Genomic DNA, 16017 nt, shown 5'->3' on the forward strand with positions numbered 1-16017 from the left:
GTGCCCACAGCTGACACAAAACACTGGGATACAGATGTTGCTCTGGGAGCCTGAAAAGTGATTTACCACATGATCTCCTCCTGCGTTACTACCAAGTCCTCTTACCTTTCCCTTCTTGACTGGAAAATTCCTCCTTAAAATGTTCCCAAGCAGCTGAGGAACAAATCCCTGTGTGTCACAGCCCCACTGAGACAGGGCTGGAGCTCCTCGCATCCTAAACACAACAACAATTCCAGATTGAGAGGATTTCCAGTCTTGCACTTGCTATTCCAAACCCCTCCCAGCAATAACCACACTGGGAATGGGATGGCACTCACACTCAACAGCTGCCATGGTAATTCTGGTACCTCACAGTCAGTAATTTCCTTTCCAGCAGGATAAGTATGGAAAATTCTGTTGCCACCACACAGAAATCTGGGTGTAAGGGAATAACTGTTCTCACCCTGTCTGTCCAGGATAAAGTCCTCAAGGCTTTTGGGTAAGCCCAACTTCTTACTGTACTTTAAATCTCCCATTATTTTCTGCATGAACCAAGCTGAGACTGAGGATAACTGCTTCAAATTTGAAGAGACAGAAAAGGAAAATCAAGTTGGCACAGCTCACATTATCAATATCTCACAACATATGACCATTTCAAAACAACTGTTGCAATAATTTATAAAATACAAAGAAGACAAGGAGTGAGCAGAGATCACAAATCTTATGAACTTTATGCTTGATGGCAGGTGGGGATTAATTACAAGTGATTTATTTTCTGTAACAGCATTTAACTATAAAACATCACCACTAGCAAATCCAGAGAAGTACCTTGACCTGCCCAATGGACACTGAACACACTGAAACAGGCTCTCATGGAATCACAGAATGGCTTGGGTTGGGTGATTAATCAGCAGCATTAATTTGTATGGATGGATTATTTCCCTAATCAACCTGATCCACAGTTACATATGATCTGGCAAAGCCAAGACCTATATCCAAGAACATGATCAATGTTTCATTAGAAACACCACCAAATCCATGTCAAACACATTACTTTATTTGTCTAGGATGATGTGTCCTATAAGGTACAAAAAAGTACTCTTCATTTTGCCACAATTTGTTAAAAACAGCAATCTATTGCCTACAGGTAGGAAAGGTTTCAACCATGTCAATATGGAGTTAGGTATGAATAAATAGTACAGAAATGCTGAGAAGTTGGGATGAGATGCAGGATATGCCCCAGTGCTGGTAAAGGTGAGATTTTTCCTTGTCCCATTAAAACACAATGCTTACAATATGCAGCATTTTTTAAAAACTTCGAAGGACAACATAACCTAAATGCAACTACTCTTCTTTGACTTTCAGAAGCATAAATGGATTATTGTTTTCACACTGAACAATTAGTAATTTTCACAGATTGGTTAAATGACAACATTTGTATGTACAAAAACACACGGGTTTTTAGTAGAGAAAATCCCCCCAGAAGAACCTGAACACCTGAGCTGGAAGTGTAAGAAAGGGTGGTCAGTAGCAACATCTTTTTTAAGAAAAATAACAGAAGAGGTTCTTGCATAGCAAGGTGTGAGGTTAAACCCAAAAGGAGCTTATCCATAAATCAGGTAAATCCCAAACCACTGGAGAACAGAAGTTGACTGTGAGTTAGTGCAAAAGCTGCTCAGGTGGGTGAGGAGCTGCAGAGAAACCAGGCTGGGAGCTACAGACAGGGACCAGAGCAAGTCAGTCACACAGAGGGAAGGAAAAGCCTCCTCATCTGCAGCTGGCATCTTCTTGGGCTGCACTTCACCCTCAGGGCAGCCCAGGAGCCCCAGGGACACAATGACAGGGGGTGCTCCACATTCCCAGAGCACCTGGCAAAGGTCACTGAGCTCCAGTGGGCAGGAAAACCTCACCAACAGCTCCTGCCCTGGCCCAGCTGGACAGTGCTTCAGGCATCCTTTGGGAATGTCTGACAGGATAACAGGGCTGGAACCACAAACAGCTCCTGCCCTGTCCCACCTGGACAGTCCTTCAGACACCTTGTGGGAATGTCTGACAGGATAACAGGGCTGGAACCACAAACAGCTCCTGCCCTGTCTCACCTGGACAGTCAGGGCTGGAACCACAAACAGCTCCTGCCCTGGCCCAGCTGGACAGTCCTTCAGACACCTTGTAGGAATGTCTGATGGGGATAACAGAGCTGGAATCATAAACATCTGCCACTCTGGCCCAGCTGGACATTCCTTCAGGCATCCTTTGGGAATGTCTGACAGGATAACAGGGCTGGAACCACAAACATCTCCTGCCCTGTCTCACCTGGACAGTCAGGGCTGGAATCACAAACTGTTCCTGCCCTGGCCCAGCTGGACAGTGCTTCAGGCATCCTTTGGGAATATCTGACAGGATAACAGGGCTGGAACCACAAACAGCTCCTGCCCTGTCCCTCCTGGACAGTCAGGGCAGGAACCACAAACATCTCCTGCCCTGTCTCACCTGGACAGTCCTTCAGACACCTTGTAGGAATGTCTGATGGGGATAACAGAGCTGGAACCACAAACAGCTCCTGCCCTGGCCCAGCTGGACATTCCTTCAGGCATCCTTTGGGAATGTCTGACAGGATAACAGGGCTGGAACCACCAACAGCTCCTGCCCTGTCCCTCCTGGACAGTCCTTCAGGCCCCTGTGGAATGTCTGATGGGGTTGGATCCCACTCCTTGGCCATCCCACCCCTGCTCCTGGCAATCCCTGCACAGATCCCCACAGTGTCTCACACACGTGGCAGCGCACACTCAAACACACCTACTGCTGTGGGGAGAACAATGATCTCCATTTATTTTGTTTCATATACATCCATATTTTGAATTTTAATACAAAAGAAAAAAAAATTAGAATCTGACAAATGTTTACAAACAAGATACCTTCAAATAGATTTTACTCAGTTCAGTCTGGTGCAGAGTAAATGACAAATTGTACTGTTTGTTATATTCAAGGCAACAGAGTCTGTAGTCCATGACCACTCAGCCCAAATTTTATGCAAGCTTGTTTTTATCTACCATGAATGATAAACTCCTTGTTGATTCCCAGTCCTGTGTGTGTGCACATGTGTACATAGCAGCTCCTTTCATAGAAAGAAAAGACATCTAGAGGTCTTCTTGTACTTTTACCTACAGGAATCATGTTAAGATACAGAATGGATTACATGGAACCAGGGCTGGATTTTATAAGAAAAAATAATTAGCTGACAAATGAGGGCAGCAATAAAAAAGCGTCTTTTTTGCAACAATAAATAAATACAGTCAAAGTTTTCTGTGTGGACTTTAAACCAGCTTCTTCACTGAAGAACAGACGTGGCATTTCCATGGAGTTAAACGTGACCCCATTTACTGTATCTTTTTTCTTGCTCTCTTTCTCTCTCTCCTTCAACAAAACAAAGTTTTCCTGCTTCTGCCACAATAGTACAACAATTTGATCTTGACAAGAAAGTGGTGCTGCTGATTTTTATTTCTTTGTCCTTTGGACAAAATAAGCCAAGAATATAATTTGACTGTTGTGACCAATAAAAACGCAGTTTACATCGAGTCTTGTCAGGATAACCTGACTAAAAACATCTGGCTCCTTAATTAAAAATTGTCAGACAACCAGGTCCTTGCTCGTGTGTTTGGTTAACACGCTGAACTCTAAGAAGCTGTAGACTGCAGTTTGTTGTTATGGGACCTGCAGAATACAGAAGAAAGTGAAGAATTAAGCACCCTTCAGTTTGGAGAACACAGTTGCTGCAAGGTGTAGCCAAAAATAAATCACAATAAGGGAATTACCACCATGTTGCTTTCATTTATTTTTTTTTTCCCCTTCAGAAAAAATAATAAATCTTGCTCTGAATTTTAAGCCCATTTTCTCCTCCAGAATAAAAATATTTCAGTACTTGGAAAATGCAGTGTGTCACTGGGATATTCCAAAATGCCTGAAATCAGTTTTACTCACATATTTACATAATAGTAGTCCCTCAAAAGGAAAGAAAAAAGACATTTTTAGTTTTTAATATTTATAATAAGGTCTACTTTACTTAAATTTATTCAATAAGTCTTTGGATTAACTTAATAGGAAAAAACTGAACAGGCATGTTAAAATCACATTTTTCTAAGCAGAGTTCAGCAAAACTCCTCTTTGAATTCACAGTTTTATTAATGACTTAAACTAAAACAATAAAATACAAGGTTTCCACGATGAATTTTTCATTTTTCTCAATACAGTATTTGAGGAAAGGAACAAGTTTTTTGTTAATACAATTATGTTCAGCAGTGTGACTGCTGGCAACAGAAACAACATTTACTTTTTAGACAAATGATCTGGATTTTTAGGGCAGTTTAATGTCATTGGATTGTACAATAAAAGAAAGTGACCCCAACATCCAGTTCTGATTCCAGTTAAAAAGTTCAGACTAAAGATATCACAATCTGCAAGAAAAGAAAGAAGATGGATGGTATAAATGAAAAACAAGAACAAAAAGATGCAGCAGTGAAATCAGGGGCGAGCTCAGGGACCCAGCTCATGGCAGTGACACAAACATGGGTTGAAAACTACCTGACAAAAATCATTATTACAGTATTGAAATGGAAAGAAAAATGGATATTCTTTTGTGGGAATGTCTATGTAAGGGAAACACTCTATATCAGCCCTTCTTCAGTAAAAAAAAAAATTAAAAGCTTAATTTTGAAAGGTAAATTTTGCATTATGTTCCATTTTCCATACCCTACTTTAAAGCTTACTAGGTGGTAAATTAGAAAGAGGAGAGAAGGAGTAACACTGAAATATTTTAATTTTTTCACTGGATTATGAACTTCACAGCAGGATTGTCTCTGACTAGCATGAGAAGTATTTACTGCAGAGTAGAACATCAGCACAACTCAGGCACAGCATTTGTCCTGATCAGAAATCATTAATTTTTCTGCAGCAATGAGTTGAAGCATCACTCAAATTTCGCAAATTCATGATACCACCCAAAATTTTAACAGCTCCTTTTGAATAAACATTCCAAAGTAACCTTCATGAAATCATATTTAAGCCTTAATTTTGAACAAATTTTCCAGGAAAGCACATGGAGGAGCAAATCCCTGTGCAAATACAAGATAAACTTAGAAAGGAGATTTCAGCACAACACCTGTGGGTAGGAACACTCCAGCTTACCTGCTTGCCTTAAATCCTTTTAGTTTCTGTACAAAGAAAGACTCGAGAACTTCTGCACACTGGTAGAAAGGGGAGTCACTGGGATTGTAGTAACGGCAGTTATCAAAAATTTTGGTCATGTCTGCCACAAACTCCGTCACCTTTTTGTAGTAACGTTTCAGGATTCTTTCTTCCATGGTAGCAAGGTCTTGAAAGAAACCAAAGATTATTTCAATGAGAGACTTTCATCCTAAACAGAAATCTATATTGTCAAGACTGTGGGAAACAAGGCATTATCCAGATTGGAGGATTTTCCAGGAGTTCTGGTTGTGACTGGTGACAGCAGCAGCTCTCCCTCAGCCCAGACCCTTGGGCGTGGATATGTTGTGTGCAGTTAAATTCAATAAAATGCAGGAATGACCAGGGAAAACCTTTGCAAGGAGCTCCCACTTTTTCTGAAGAAATGAAGGGAAAAGGTCAGACAATGAGGATCCAGGTACCCTGGACATGGAACAGCCACCACCTACTGATTATTCTTTGCATTTCTGCCTTGCTTTGAATGAGCTATCAATTCTCATGGGCATGTGCACATTACACATGGCACAAATTAAAGATTTCAAGTGCAGGGTCATGCAAAATGCCAGAGCTCTCATCCTTACTGACCACACACATTAAGGAAACAGAAATGGTGATGTGAGTAGTAATTGTCACATTCTAATGCAAATATCAATTAAAAACAGGGAGAGGAACAAAACCTGTCAAATATAAATACAGCCGAGTAAGTGTCTAGTGGTACTTTTAGCTAGAAAAACAACTATCTGCCCTTGGAAAATGCCTTGAGGTGCTTATTTTGAAATGCCAGTGATGCCAGAACCTGTGCAAACAACTGCAGATAGATCTGCATTATCTGGTGTATTTTACTCAGATTTACTTGTATTACAAATGTCTTCTCCTCCTATTTAAGTCAGAAAGGGCTAAATGCACTTTTGTTTGCTCCATACTGTTATTTGAGCTTTCCTTATAAACTTTAACCCATCTATCATGGAATAAGAGTTGTTCAGCATTGTCATAACAGCACAGCCCAAAACTTTGGAACAGGAAAAGGACACAATTCCTAAACAAAATATTATTTTCAGTCAAAATATCAAAACATGTTTGCCAAGATATAAACTGAACTTTCCTATTTCTAGGATGAGTTAGGAGTAGGTGAGAAAGCCCAAATGACACACTGGCTCTCATTTAGAGACCTGGAAAGGCATTGGTTCAATACTGTAAGGAAAGAAATAACATTCCCAACACCACTTCTGTCAGGAGGTGGATTTTCCTAGGAGGTTTCACATGCAAGTGCTTATCCAGTTTTAACTGGTGAGCTCTAAGAAGATCAAATTAAAGCACTGGAATGCTGCAGCATCTCCCCTTCCACTCTGCCCACATTCACAACATCTGAATCCTTTTTTCCCTGCAGCTTTAAGGACAATTTACACATAATACAAAATTTACTATACTATGAAGTCAGATGAAGATAATTTTGAACTTCATCTTAGGGTGCTTGTCACACTTCCATAGCATCACCTCCTCCTCAGCCTCTGGAGTGCACATCTCAACCTTTGGAGGAGGAGTTCAGTACAAAGACAGAAAAAAATATTCCTCTTTGAATACAGAAATTTAAAATCATGAATTCTCTCCTATTGCTGCACTGACTTCCACATTCATCCTTAGGACTGGCAGCATTTAGGGTGGAGGAGTCACCCTGAGAGCAGATAAAACAGCCCTCAGGAACTCCTGAATGTACCAGTGAGAATCACAGGGTTTCACCTGCCTAACCTGGGTATTTTGCAAAATATAGCTGAAGGTGGTCAGCAGGAAATTAATTATAATTAAATTAATGACTTCTTATTCCAAAGGCCACACCCCCTCACTGAGGCTGCTCTCACCAACACTTACCCATTGGTTCTTTGATGACACCATAATAATCTGGGGCATCGTTGGGATCTACTGGCTCTAGGAATGGCCATGCCATCTTGTGAGCCTGGCAGGGAAACAGGAGACAATGAAAACATGCAATTAAGTTAAATCAGGCACTACTAATAGGTAAATATTTTCATCCTTTTATCTGTTGGGGTCTGGAGTTGAATTTCAGGAAGAAGTGCAGCATTCTATGAAAAGGAACCAGTTCTCATCTGATGATTGGGTAAAGTTTTAAATGTCAGTGACCCAGCAGTTGGGCTTCAAAACAGGAAACTGAAATTCAGACATAACAGGATGCTGTGCTGAACAGGCTGCATGGAAAAGTATGGCATGAATTTACTGAGAGTGCTTCCAAGTACCCTGAAATTAATACACTTTTATAAATGTATGTAAAATACAGGATAATGCAAAATATTACTTACAGGATTTCTGTTATCATAATTTTAAGAATTTTACCAGAATTCTTAAAAATTCCTTATAGTTGTAGCAGAAAAGCCTATTTGGGAGTGACAGATAAACCAGAAATGTCAGACAGTGTACATCATTCTTATTGTGAGGATGCCATCAGTTACATGCTGATAATGATCCCTGTGAGAACACTTCTGAAATCTCAATTAAAGTAAGGAAGTGTGGATCACAATCCACAGAAAACTGATCTGAGAACAGAACATTGCACCTTCCATACCCTGTGCAGGTGGGCTCCCACTCTGCCTTTTGGGATTCTAAAGCCTTTCACTGCAGGAATTGTTTTGTTTCACCCACTCAGGAGCAGTGATTTACTAATTATTGTAACTATTCCCCAGCACAGTAACACCAAGCAGGTTTGCAGCTGGCACAGCTTTGCTGTTCCCCAAATTTCAGAGCTAATAAGGAGAAATCCCCCTGTTCCTCCCAGCCCCACTGGGTCTGTCCCACTCCCTGGTGCTGCCATCCTCATCCTCACCTGCAAGGAGCGCAGGACCCTCCTCAAGCCTTCATAGTCCTTGTCAGTGAGGGGGCTGAGCACAGTCATGGCATCCTCAGTGGACTGGCACTGGGGGCACACGTACTCATCGATGAGGTCGGCCTCGCTCTGCAGGATGCCCACGCAGCGCCCGTGGTACCAGTTCTGACACCGGTCACAGCCAATGTAAAACCTGCAAGAGCCAAACCAAGAGTCAGAGCCTTCATCTGCCTCAAATCCAGCTCACATTTAACAAATAAACCTGCCATCCCCTGCACACAAGCAGATACTTGGCATGATTCAAAACAACAGGTAATGTCAGATTTCAGAGTGACAAATTCTACTCCAACTGCTTTTGTATTTACAGACCATTTCAAAACACATTCCTAGATTTTATACTTTCTAGAAATCAAGATTTCAAAAATAATTCCTCTGCTTTAGAGATGAAAGGAACAGTGTAAAGCCAGAAGCCTCACCCAGCCAGTATCCAAACCAATTCAAGATGCATTTTGCACAAACTGGACTACAACCAGGGCTTGTTTCACTCCATACAAGCCCTGTTCATATGGAAGCTTCAGCCTTGTAACTGAGTACAGAGGGAGTATTCTATGACACAAAGCCTTACAGTAAAAAGTGTATACAATTCACACATATATGATCATATACCAACCATATACCCCCCCATACTAAAATTATATTTCCCAGCCAGATCAGATTAAAGCACAAAAAAATCCACTAAATACAGCATTTGTCTTTTAGTCTTTCTAACCATCCCCTGGTGAAGAAAATAAAATAAAAAAAGAAAATAAATCCCAATTTAAAAGTACATGGTGTTTTAGTAGTTTGTTAAAAAGAAAAACCACAATACATTTTGACTGCCCTGAGGGACTTCACTTTTCCTAAACATTTACTGAACAGAAACATTCGGGAGGGGGAGACAATTACTGGAAAGCAATTTGTATTACGAATGAATACAATATATGCAGAATAACTCGTTTTTTACTCTTTGCAAGGAACAGGAAAGCACAGTCAGAGCAGTTTTGCTACCTAGACATGGAATAAGAGGTTCTTATCCGAACTCACTGCGACTCATCATAAGGTGTTCTGCAGATACAGTACAACTCCTCACTGCTGCCCTCTTGTGCCCGTTTACACTCATTACAGATGTACACATCCATTTTCTTAGCCTCCTTTTCTGTGATTCCAACACATTCTCCATGATACCAGTTAGTACAAAGATCACAGCCAATATAGAACCTAAAAGTGTTCACAATGAAAATGACAATGTAATTGTCATTTCAAATGGCATGGCACTTTTCCCTGCATTTCTGTCTGATGCATTTGATGCTGGGCTACCTTCTGTCTCAGCTTCCCTGCTCCCTATTCCTTACAAACTAACAACTCATGCTGCAGCTAGACTGGCAGTAAGGTCACTTGGGTCAATTTTAATTTGACAATTCATCGAAATGCACGTGTATTAATATGTACATATTAATATGTAACCAGACTTTGACAAAGCTATGGGCTAAAAATCTACTGACTTCAAGGCGTGTGTGAAAAACTGTCAAAGGCACAAAAAGACAAGGCCAAAGGAAAAGGTTTACATTTTCAACATTGCAGCTCAAAAGCCACTGAAACATTTCCTTAAGGTTTGAAAATGTAGGTCTCAGTTAATTTAAAAAACAAAAGCAAAGCGCAAACACCAACTAGGAGTTACGAGTACACTACAAGAACATGCAACCAGCAGTGTGTAGGTACACCTTGGTGTAACATGATACCAAAGAAAATGGGGTCAGGGCATGATTGTCAATTTTAAATCTTGGTGGTTTCTTTTTCTGGGGAGTGTGCACTGAAAAACTGATAATAAACTACTTCAAACTGTGACAAAGTGGGATTTGGAGTGAATAATGTCTCCTCTCAGACACAGCTGTGTGACAGAACCAGGTATGGTATGACACAAAGTGAAGGGAACCAGGGACAGAATCATGGGGATGGGACCTTGCACAGAATGATGTGACAAAAGTGTAAAATATTATGCCAGGATGTTTGTAACTGGTGTATGGATCTCTCAGAACACACCTGTGACCAGTGACAGCCACATGGGTGACGCTCACATCCATTCTCTCTGCCTGAGCAAAAGCAAGCGGACTCAGAACCTCCATCCTCCTGATTTTGGAGACCCCAACCCCTGGCAGGTCCTGACACCCTGACAGCCTGCAGGCAACACCCTGGGGACACCACAGCACCCACAGGGCAGCAGCTACCCCATGTTCCTCAGGAAGCATCTCTGATTTCCTGGGCCTCTGCACACATCCTGGACACTCTCTTTTCTCTTGTTTTTCAGTCAGGCAAATCCTAAAATAAATATCACACAACCCAATTTCCATAAAGAACAGCCAGACAGATTCTGACAACTCTCAGCAACTCAGCCTGCACCCCCTCCCAAGGGGGGCTGTGGCTGCTCCTGGGGATGTGGGAGCACATCTGCATCCAGGTGGAGATGCCAAACCTCGCACTGCAATGTGCAGCAGGTGCCACATTATGATTTAAATAAGTTGGAATCTCAGTAGGAATCTTAGAAAGATATCCCTACTGGCCATCCTTGAAAACAGTACCAGCAAATCCCTGTAATCCTGGAGTATCATGAATGAGAACTAAAGATAAGAGATCTGCAATAAAATGCACAGCACAAAAGAAAACACACAGGGTATTCATAAAATACCACAGCTTGGCTTTTCAAGTAGCACACCCATCTTTTCTGAAGTAGAAAAGAGACACCAGCACAAAGAGGACGATCCTACATATATACAAAAAAAAATTTTAAAAAATTCTCAGAAAACTGTTTTAAAACTTGACTAATTCCTTTCCAAAGAGCAAAAGGATTCTGTACTTCAACAGTACAGACATCATTTGTAGGAACATCAAATTTAAAATTCACAAAAAGCAAAGCAGCAGAGCTCAATCATATTGCTAAGGATACTAATGAGTTATTAAAATTTCTTTTTTCTTGAAGTTTTATTCAGTGCACTGAAGCACAGTTCTCAATTCAAGCCACCAAAATTCACTCTGTGACCACTGGAGTCAACACAAAGTCTGACAAACAGATCCCTTTGCTCACTCACTAAGTCCATTTGCAGTAACACACAAACCTCTGGAATCACAATCAGGGAACAGGGTCCCTCCTAAGCACACTGGGTGACACACAGTTAAGTGAGGCTGGGGACACCTCTCAGAGGTGACAGTGCCAGAACAGCCACAGCATCATCCTGCTCCTCCTGCAGCACTGGCAGTCCAAGGAGCAGCCCCATTTCCCACACTGAAGTCATAGTGCAATGGTCACAGCTACTCAAAACCAAGGCGAAAAAACCCTCAAATATCTCAACTTTGTTAAAAGACATAATTAAAACCCAAACAAGGCTAGAAGGAACCTCAGGAGGTCCCCTAGTCCTGGCCCTAAACTTGGAACAAAGAACCATGACCATGGAGTGAATGCACCACTCCAGATCTATGGTTTCCCTTGAAGTACAATCAAACAGTGCCAGCTCTTACTTTTGGCTACTGACACTTGGAATTGGCCCAAAGTCAAATTTACCATACATACATCTCTGCACAGCTCTCAGATGTGAGAAGACCATAACTAACTGTTAGTCACCTCTAGCTAAAGCAGCAACATGTAACTCTATCCCCTGGAATCCTCTGGATTCTCCACTCCAGCATTTACACCATTTCTCCACAAGCACTGCACACAGTGTAAATACCTGTCCTCATTCACAGTCAGAATCAAACTACAGAAAACTGCAGTTTTCACTTTGTCAAATGCTTGAATATTCACTTTTATCAACCCCAGCATACAAATAATAACACATGGAAACCATTTTCCCTGAAACATTGTCCAAAGTGAACTGCAGTCCAGTGACTCAGAGCCCCCTTTACTGGTACAGCCTTACAAAAAAAGTCATTTATTGGAAGACGGTACCGAAGCTATTTCTGAAGAACATCAACTGCTTCTTCAGAAGGAATTGCTCAAACCAAATTGTCACTTGCTTCTGAGGCAGAGGCAAAACAGCAAAAGAAAGAATAACAGAGCGGAGGGAAAAAAGAAAGGAGTATGTGCATGTGAGACAGGAAGGTCACACGATGGAGACATGCAAACAGTAAAATATAAACCACGCACAGGAACAGCATCAATCGAGGATGTTAATATTTGTAACTGCTAGTGGAAATAGAGACTTTATTCTCTACACCTCAGTGATCCCTGCAGTAACCTGCCACTAGCTCCACTTCTAGCACTGCCTGGCACTGAGAGCTGACTCTAACCCTGAAGCTGAGGACACGCAGGAGGGGCTGGGGCATCGCTACTCACTTGGACTCGTCGTAAGGCGTTTTACAGATGCAGTAAAGCTTTGTGTCCTTCTTCGTTTCCTTTGAGGTAGTAGAAATCATTTTCTTTTTCTTGGACTTGGAAGCCGAGGAATCTTTCTCCTCCTCTCGTTTCCTCTTCTGGGAGGAGACTGGCACGGGGACAGTGGTGGAGGAGGAGGAGGTGACACTGGCAGCTGGCAGCTGTGGCGGGGCTGGTGGCACTGGTGGCGGTGCTGGTGGCGCAGCGGCGGCCGCGGCGGCTGCGGCTGCTGCAGCTGCTGCTGCTGCCTGGGCTCGCTCCTTTTCCTTCTTAATTTTAGTCAAGTCTCTCTTTAGCTCCTCCTGAAGTGTATTAAATGAATAAATAGAGGGAGGCACTTCATATGGTTATGGCAAGGCAGGGTTAAAATTTAGGTAAAAATCCCCAAGGTTAACCAAAAGAAAACAATTAAATCCATTTAAATATGCATTTTTTCATGTTCTGAACCTACAATTCACATAATATTAAGGGATGACATTCCTGGCCCACTGGTTTTAACTTATCAGAAGGTGTTTCATGAAAGAAGGTAATTTCAGTCCAGAAGAAAACCAAGAGGCCCTCAAAGGACGTATGAGCAGCTTTGCAGAGATCCACAACCACAGCTTCTTCCTGTAAATTTCCTTAAAATCTCACTAAGTAAACAAAGATTAACACAGAGATACTTTCCCCAGCTTAACATCAAATTAGCCTTTGAGACTCTGTCCTTACCTGCACTTCAATCTGCAGATCTTTGTCCAGAAGTGCTCTTTTTTTCAGAATTTCAGCTTTCAGCTGCTCTTTGTGCTTGAAGAGCAGAGCTGAGAGCTTGGTCGCGTTCTGTTTGCTCCGCTTCTGCTCCACGCTCTCCTCTCGCTTCCGTTTCTTAGCTGCCTGCTTTTCCTCTTTGTCTATCTTATCCAGAATATATTTCATCACTTGGTTGCACACAATCATTCTGGGGAAGGAATAAAGGAAAAGGACATTGTGCTGACCTGCCTGTTTATTCCCAGTTGAGAATGCAGAATCAATTCTCCAGTCAGTGCAAGCTCATTATTGTATTTCCTAAGATGTACAAGGTAAATTTAGCAACACCCAGTGCTTCCACTCCTGCTTATTTACTAGAGCACTGCAGGGAGAGATCAAGTCCCTTGTTAGGCTCCAGAGGGCCAATCCCAATTTCACTTAAATGATCTGAGTACTAATTGTTCCTCCCCTCCCCCATCTGATTCCCAACAAAGCTTTGGCTTTGGTAGGATGAGAGAGATTTTTGCTCAATTCAGTTTCCTCAATTGGTCTGAAAGAACTGGATTTTTAGTGTGATGCATGCAAGTGAATTGGAAGCCTGCAACTTCTTCAAAAACAGACATTTCTATGCTCCAGTGAAACACTACCAAGGTTTTGTGTGTTTGGCATAAGGACTGACAACCACTTTTCACTGTATAGAATTCACTATAAACACTTCTCAATTTCTCCACTAATGACAGCTCAAGATGAGTTTTTTGTCTCCTTGTTGTACCTTCAACTATAAATCTATTTTCCTGCTCACTTGTTTTGCACCTTTCACTTATTTTGCTTTATATTTCAATTAGAAAATGAATGTATTTGGGTTCTTCTGAATTTACTTTTCCCTTCCCCATTCTTTTCCAAAACCATTAGAAAACCAAATGCTTCTTGTTGCCAGAGTGACCATGAAAAACAACTCCCACTGAGCTGAGAGGAAACAGCAGAATAGCAATGGCCAGGACAAGCAGCTGCTGGCAACTCTGTGGTCTCAGATATTTTATCCTTTGATAGACAGCTGGATTTGGATGACAAATGGAATATGTACATAAATATTTGTAGGGTCATCCAATTTTGTTTAGTTTGCTCTTTATACCTGCCCTGTATCTACTTGGTTTTGTCTGTTTTTTTCACAGATTAAAGATCCCCATATTGTATTTTTGAAGAAGAATAAATCAGTGAGATGGAAAAGCAGCTGCATCACCAAGCTAGTTAGAACTAATTTTTTTTCATCTTTCCTTTAAATTGGGCTTTTGTCACTCGAAACACCTATTTGGTTATCTGACATAATGAAATGAAGAGCATGTCCAATACATCTTTTTCTTTATGCAACTGTGAACAGTAAAGGAGTGGCACCCAGGGGTGGTGTTGTAATCAACTGAGCTTGTGATTTGATGATCAAAATTTTATAGAACATACTCATCTTTTTCTCAGTATCTGACACACACTTGTGATTATCTAATTGGAGCAACAGCATGTGTGAAAAGGAGTCAAAATAATCCCAAGACAAATGACAAACACTCCAAATTTCTGTTTAACAGCTTCAAGCATAAAATCTCTCAGTTTGTCAATCTGTCTTCCAACTCTCCAGCTCCTTCTGTAGAGTGGGATGTGCAGGGACAAGAATGGAAACACACGGCCATGATAAAGGACAAACAAAATCCAGGCTTTTTTTTTGCAGCAGAAGCATTAATTCTCCATTCTGTGCTTCTTTACTTGAGTTTAAAAACTGGCCAGCTTCAAACACAATACGTAACATTACTTAAAAATATATTATCAAAAAATTGAGATATAGAAAATGAAATAGAGATCATTATGAAAGTTACTTTTAAGTGTTACTCTAACCAATTTTATATTGTAACACTTCTTTAAGCAGGTTTTTATAAACCAGCATTTCATGATGAAACCATTAAAAGATGCAATAAATGAAAAATTTGGTATCTACAAATGCACTGTGATGCACATTCACCTCTGATTTTCTTCCCTCTCAGCTGGAGTCAGTGTCTTCTTCTGTTTCAAATGTTCTATGACAGCATTCTGCTTCATAACCACCTGTAGGATGATACAGAATCCAAAATAAAAGGTGAAAACTTAACCAGTATTTCACAGTATTATGGGGAGAACCAGGACATTTCCTAAGTTAAAGTGTCATTTATTATAAAGTTGATTTTATCAGGGGAGCAGGGCTTGTTTAAAACAATTATTTGAAAATTCAAAAAGAAATTGAGGAAGAACACCACCACCCCCAGAATGGGATATTTTGCTTATGTCAAGTTTGAACCCAGGAACTAAATGTAAATTGACTGTATTTCCTCAGTGACTGGTTGTTTTATTTTAAAAGTGATCATCCATTATATATTTTTAAGCCCTGCAGCCATCCAACAGTGCCACATTTCAGATACCTCTGTGGGACCTCAGTTCTCAGGTAAGGAAAGTTCTGCACGTGTGTTCTGTCCAGCAGCTCTCCCAGCTCTGACCTATCTTTCCTGAACTGAGAATAAAGATGGATTTGTCCCAGCAGCTAATGGTAAAGTGAATCAAGGTGACAGCAGAATGCAAACATGGTACAAGTGACTTGCTGTGCTGAATTAACTTGGAACATGTCCTTAAATTGCCAATAGCAATCGTGCACTATCTTTGAAAGAATCAAATTAACTGCCTATCAAATGTATTAACATTGTTAACAAGAACAGGCATTTGAAATTAGATTTCTTTCATTCATTAAGTGCTAATTTCCTTCTGTTAACTTTACCTGTTTCTGGATAATGTCACTTTGATTAGAAGCCTGAAGGGTGTGCTCACGTTT

The 16017-nt window shown here is 41.0% G+C and overlaps 1 protein-coding gene across 8 annotated transcripts in view; it reads right to left on the reverse strand.

Annotated features, from left to right (window-relative positions):
- Positions 1–691: 691 nt before the first annotated feature.
- Positions 692–16017, reverse strand: part of BPTF (bromodomain PHD finger transcription factor) — a 58649-nt gene continuing 43323 nt past the window's right edge. For 5 of the 8 annotated variants that reach the window (XM_064728213.1, XM_064728214.1, XM_064728209.1 and 2 more), the window contains 8 exons: positions 15181–15263; positions 13161–13386; positions 12414–12754; positions 9134–9307; positions 8051–8243; positions 7084–7168; positions 5161–5347; positions 2783–3690 (listed from right to left, as the gene is read on the reverse strand). In XM_064728213.1, coding sequence (XP_064584283.1) covers positions 3654–3690; positions 5161–5347; positions 7084–7168; positions 8051–8243; positions 9134–9307; positions 12414–12754; positions 13161–13386; positions 15181–15263 — 1326 coding nt within the window. In that variant the 3' untranslated portion in view covers positions 2783–3653. Of the gene's footprint in view, positions 1913–2292; positions 3691–5160; positions 5348–7083; positions 7169–8050; positions 8244–9133; positions 9308–12413; positions 12755–13160; positions 13387–15180; positions 15264–16017 lie in introns of those variants that run through there. The other 3 variants (XM_064728215.1, XM_064728212.1, XR_010442289.1) reach the window with 2 other exon arrangements.

This window comes from Zonotrichia leucophrys, chromosome 18 (genome assembly GCF_028769735.1).
Source record: "Zonotrichia leucophrys gambelii isolate GWCS_2022_RI chromosome 18, RI_Zleu_2.0, whole genome shotgun sequence".
Lineage (NCBI taxonomy): Eukaryota > Metazoa > Chordata > Aves > Passeriformes > Passerellidae > Zonotrichia > Zonotrichia leucophrys.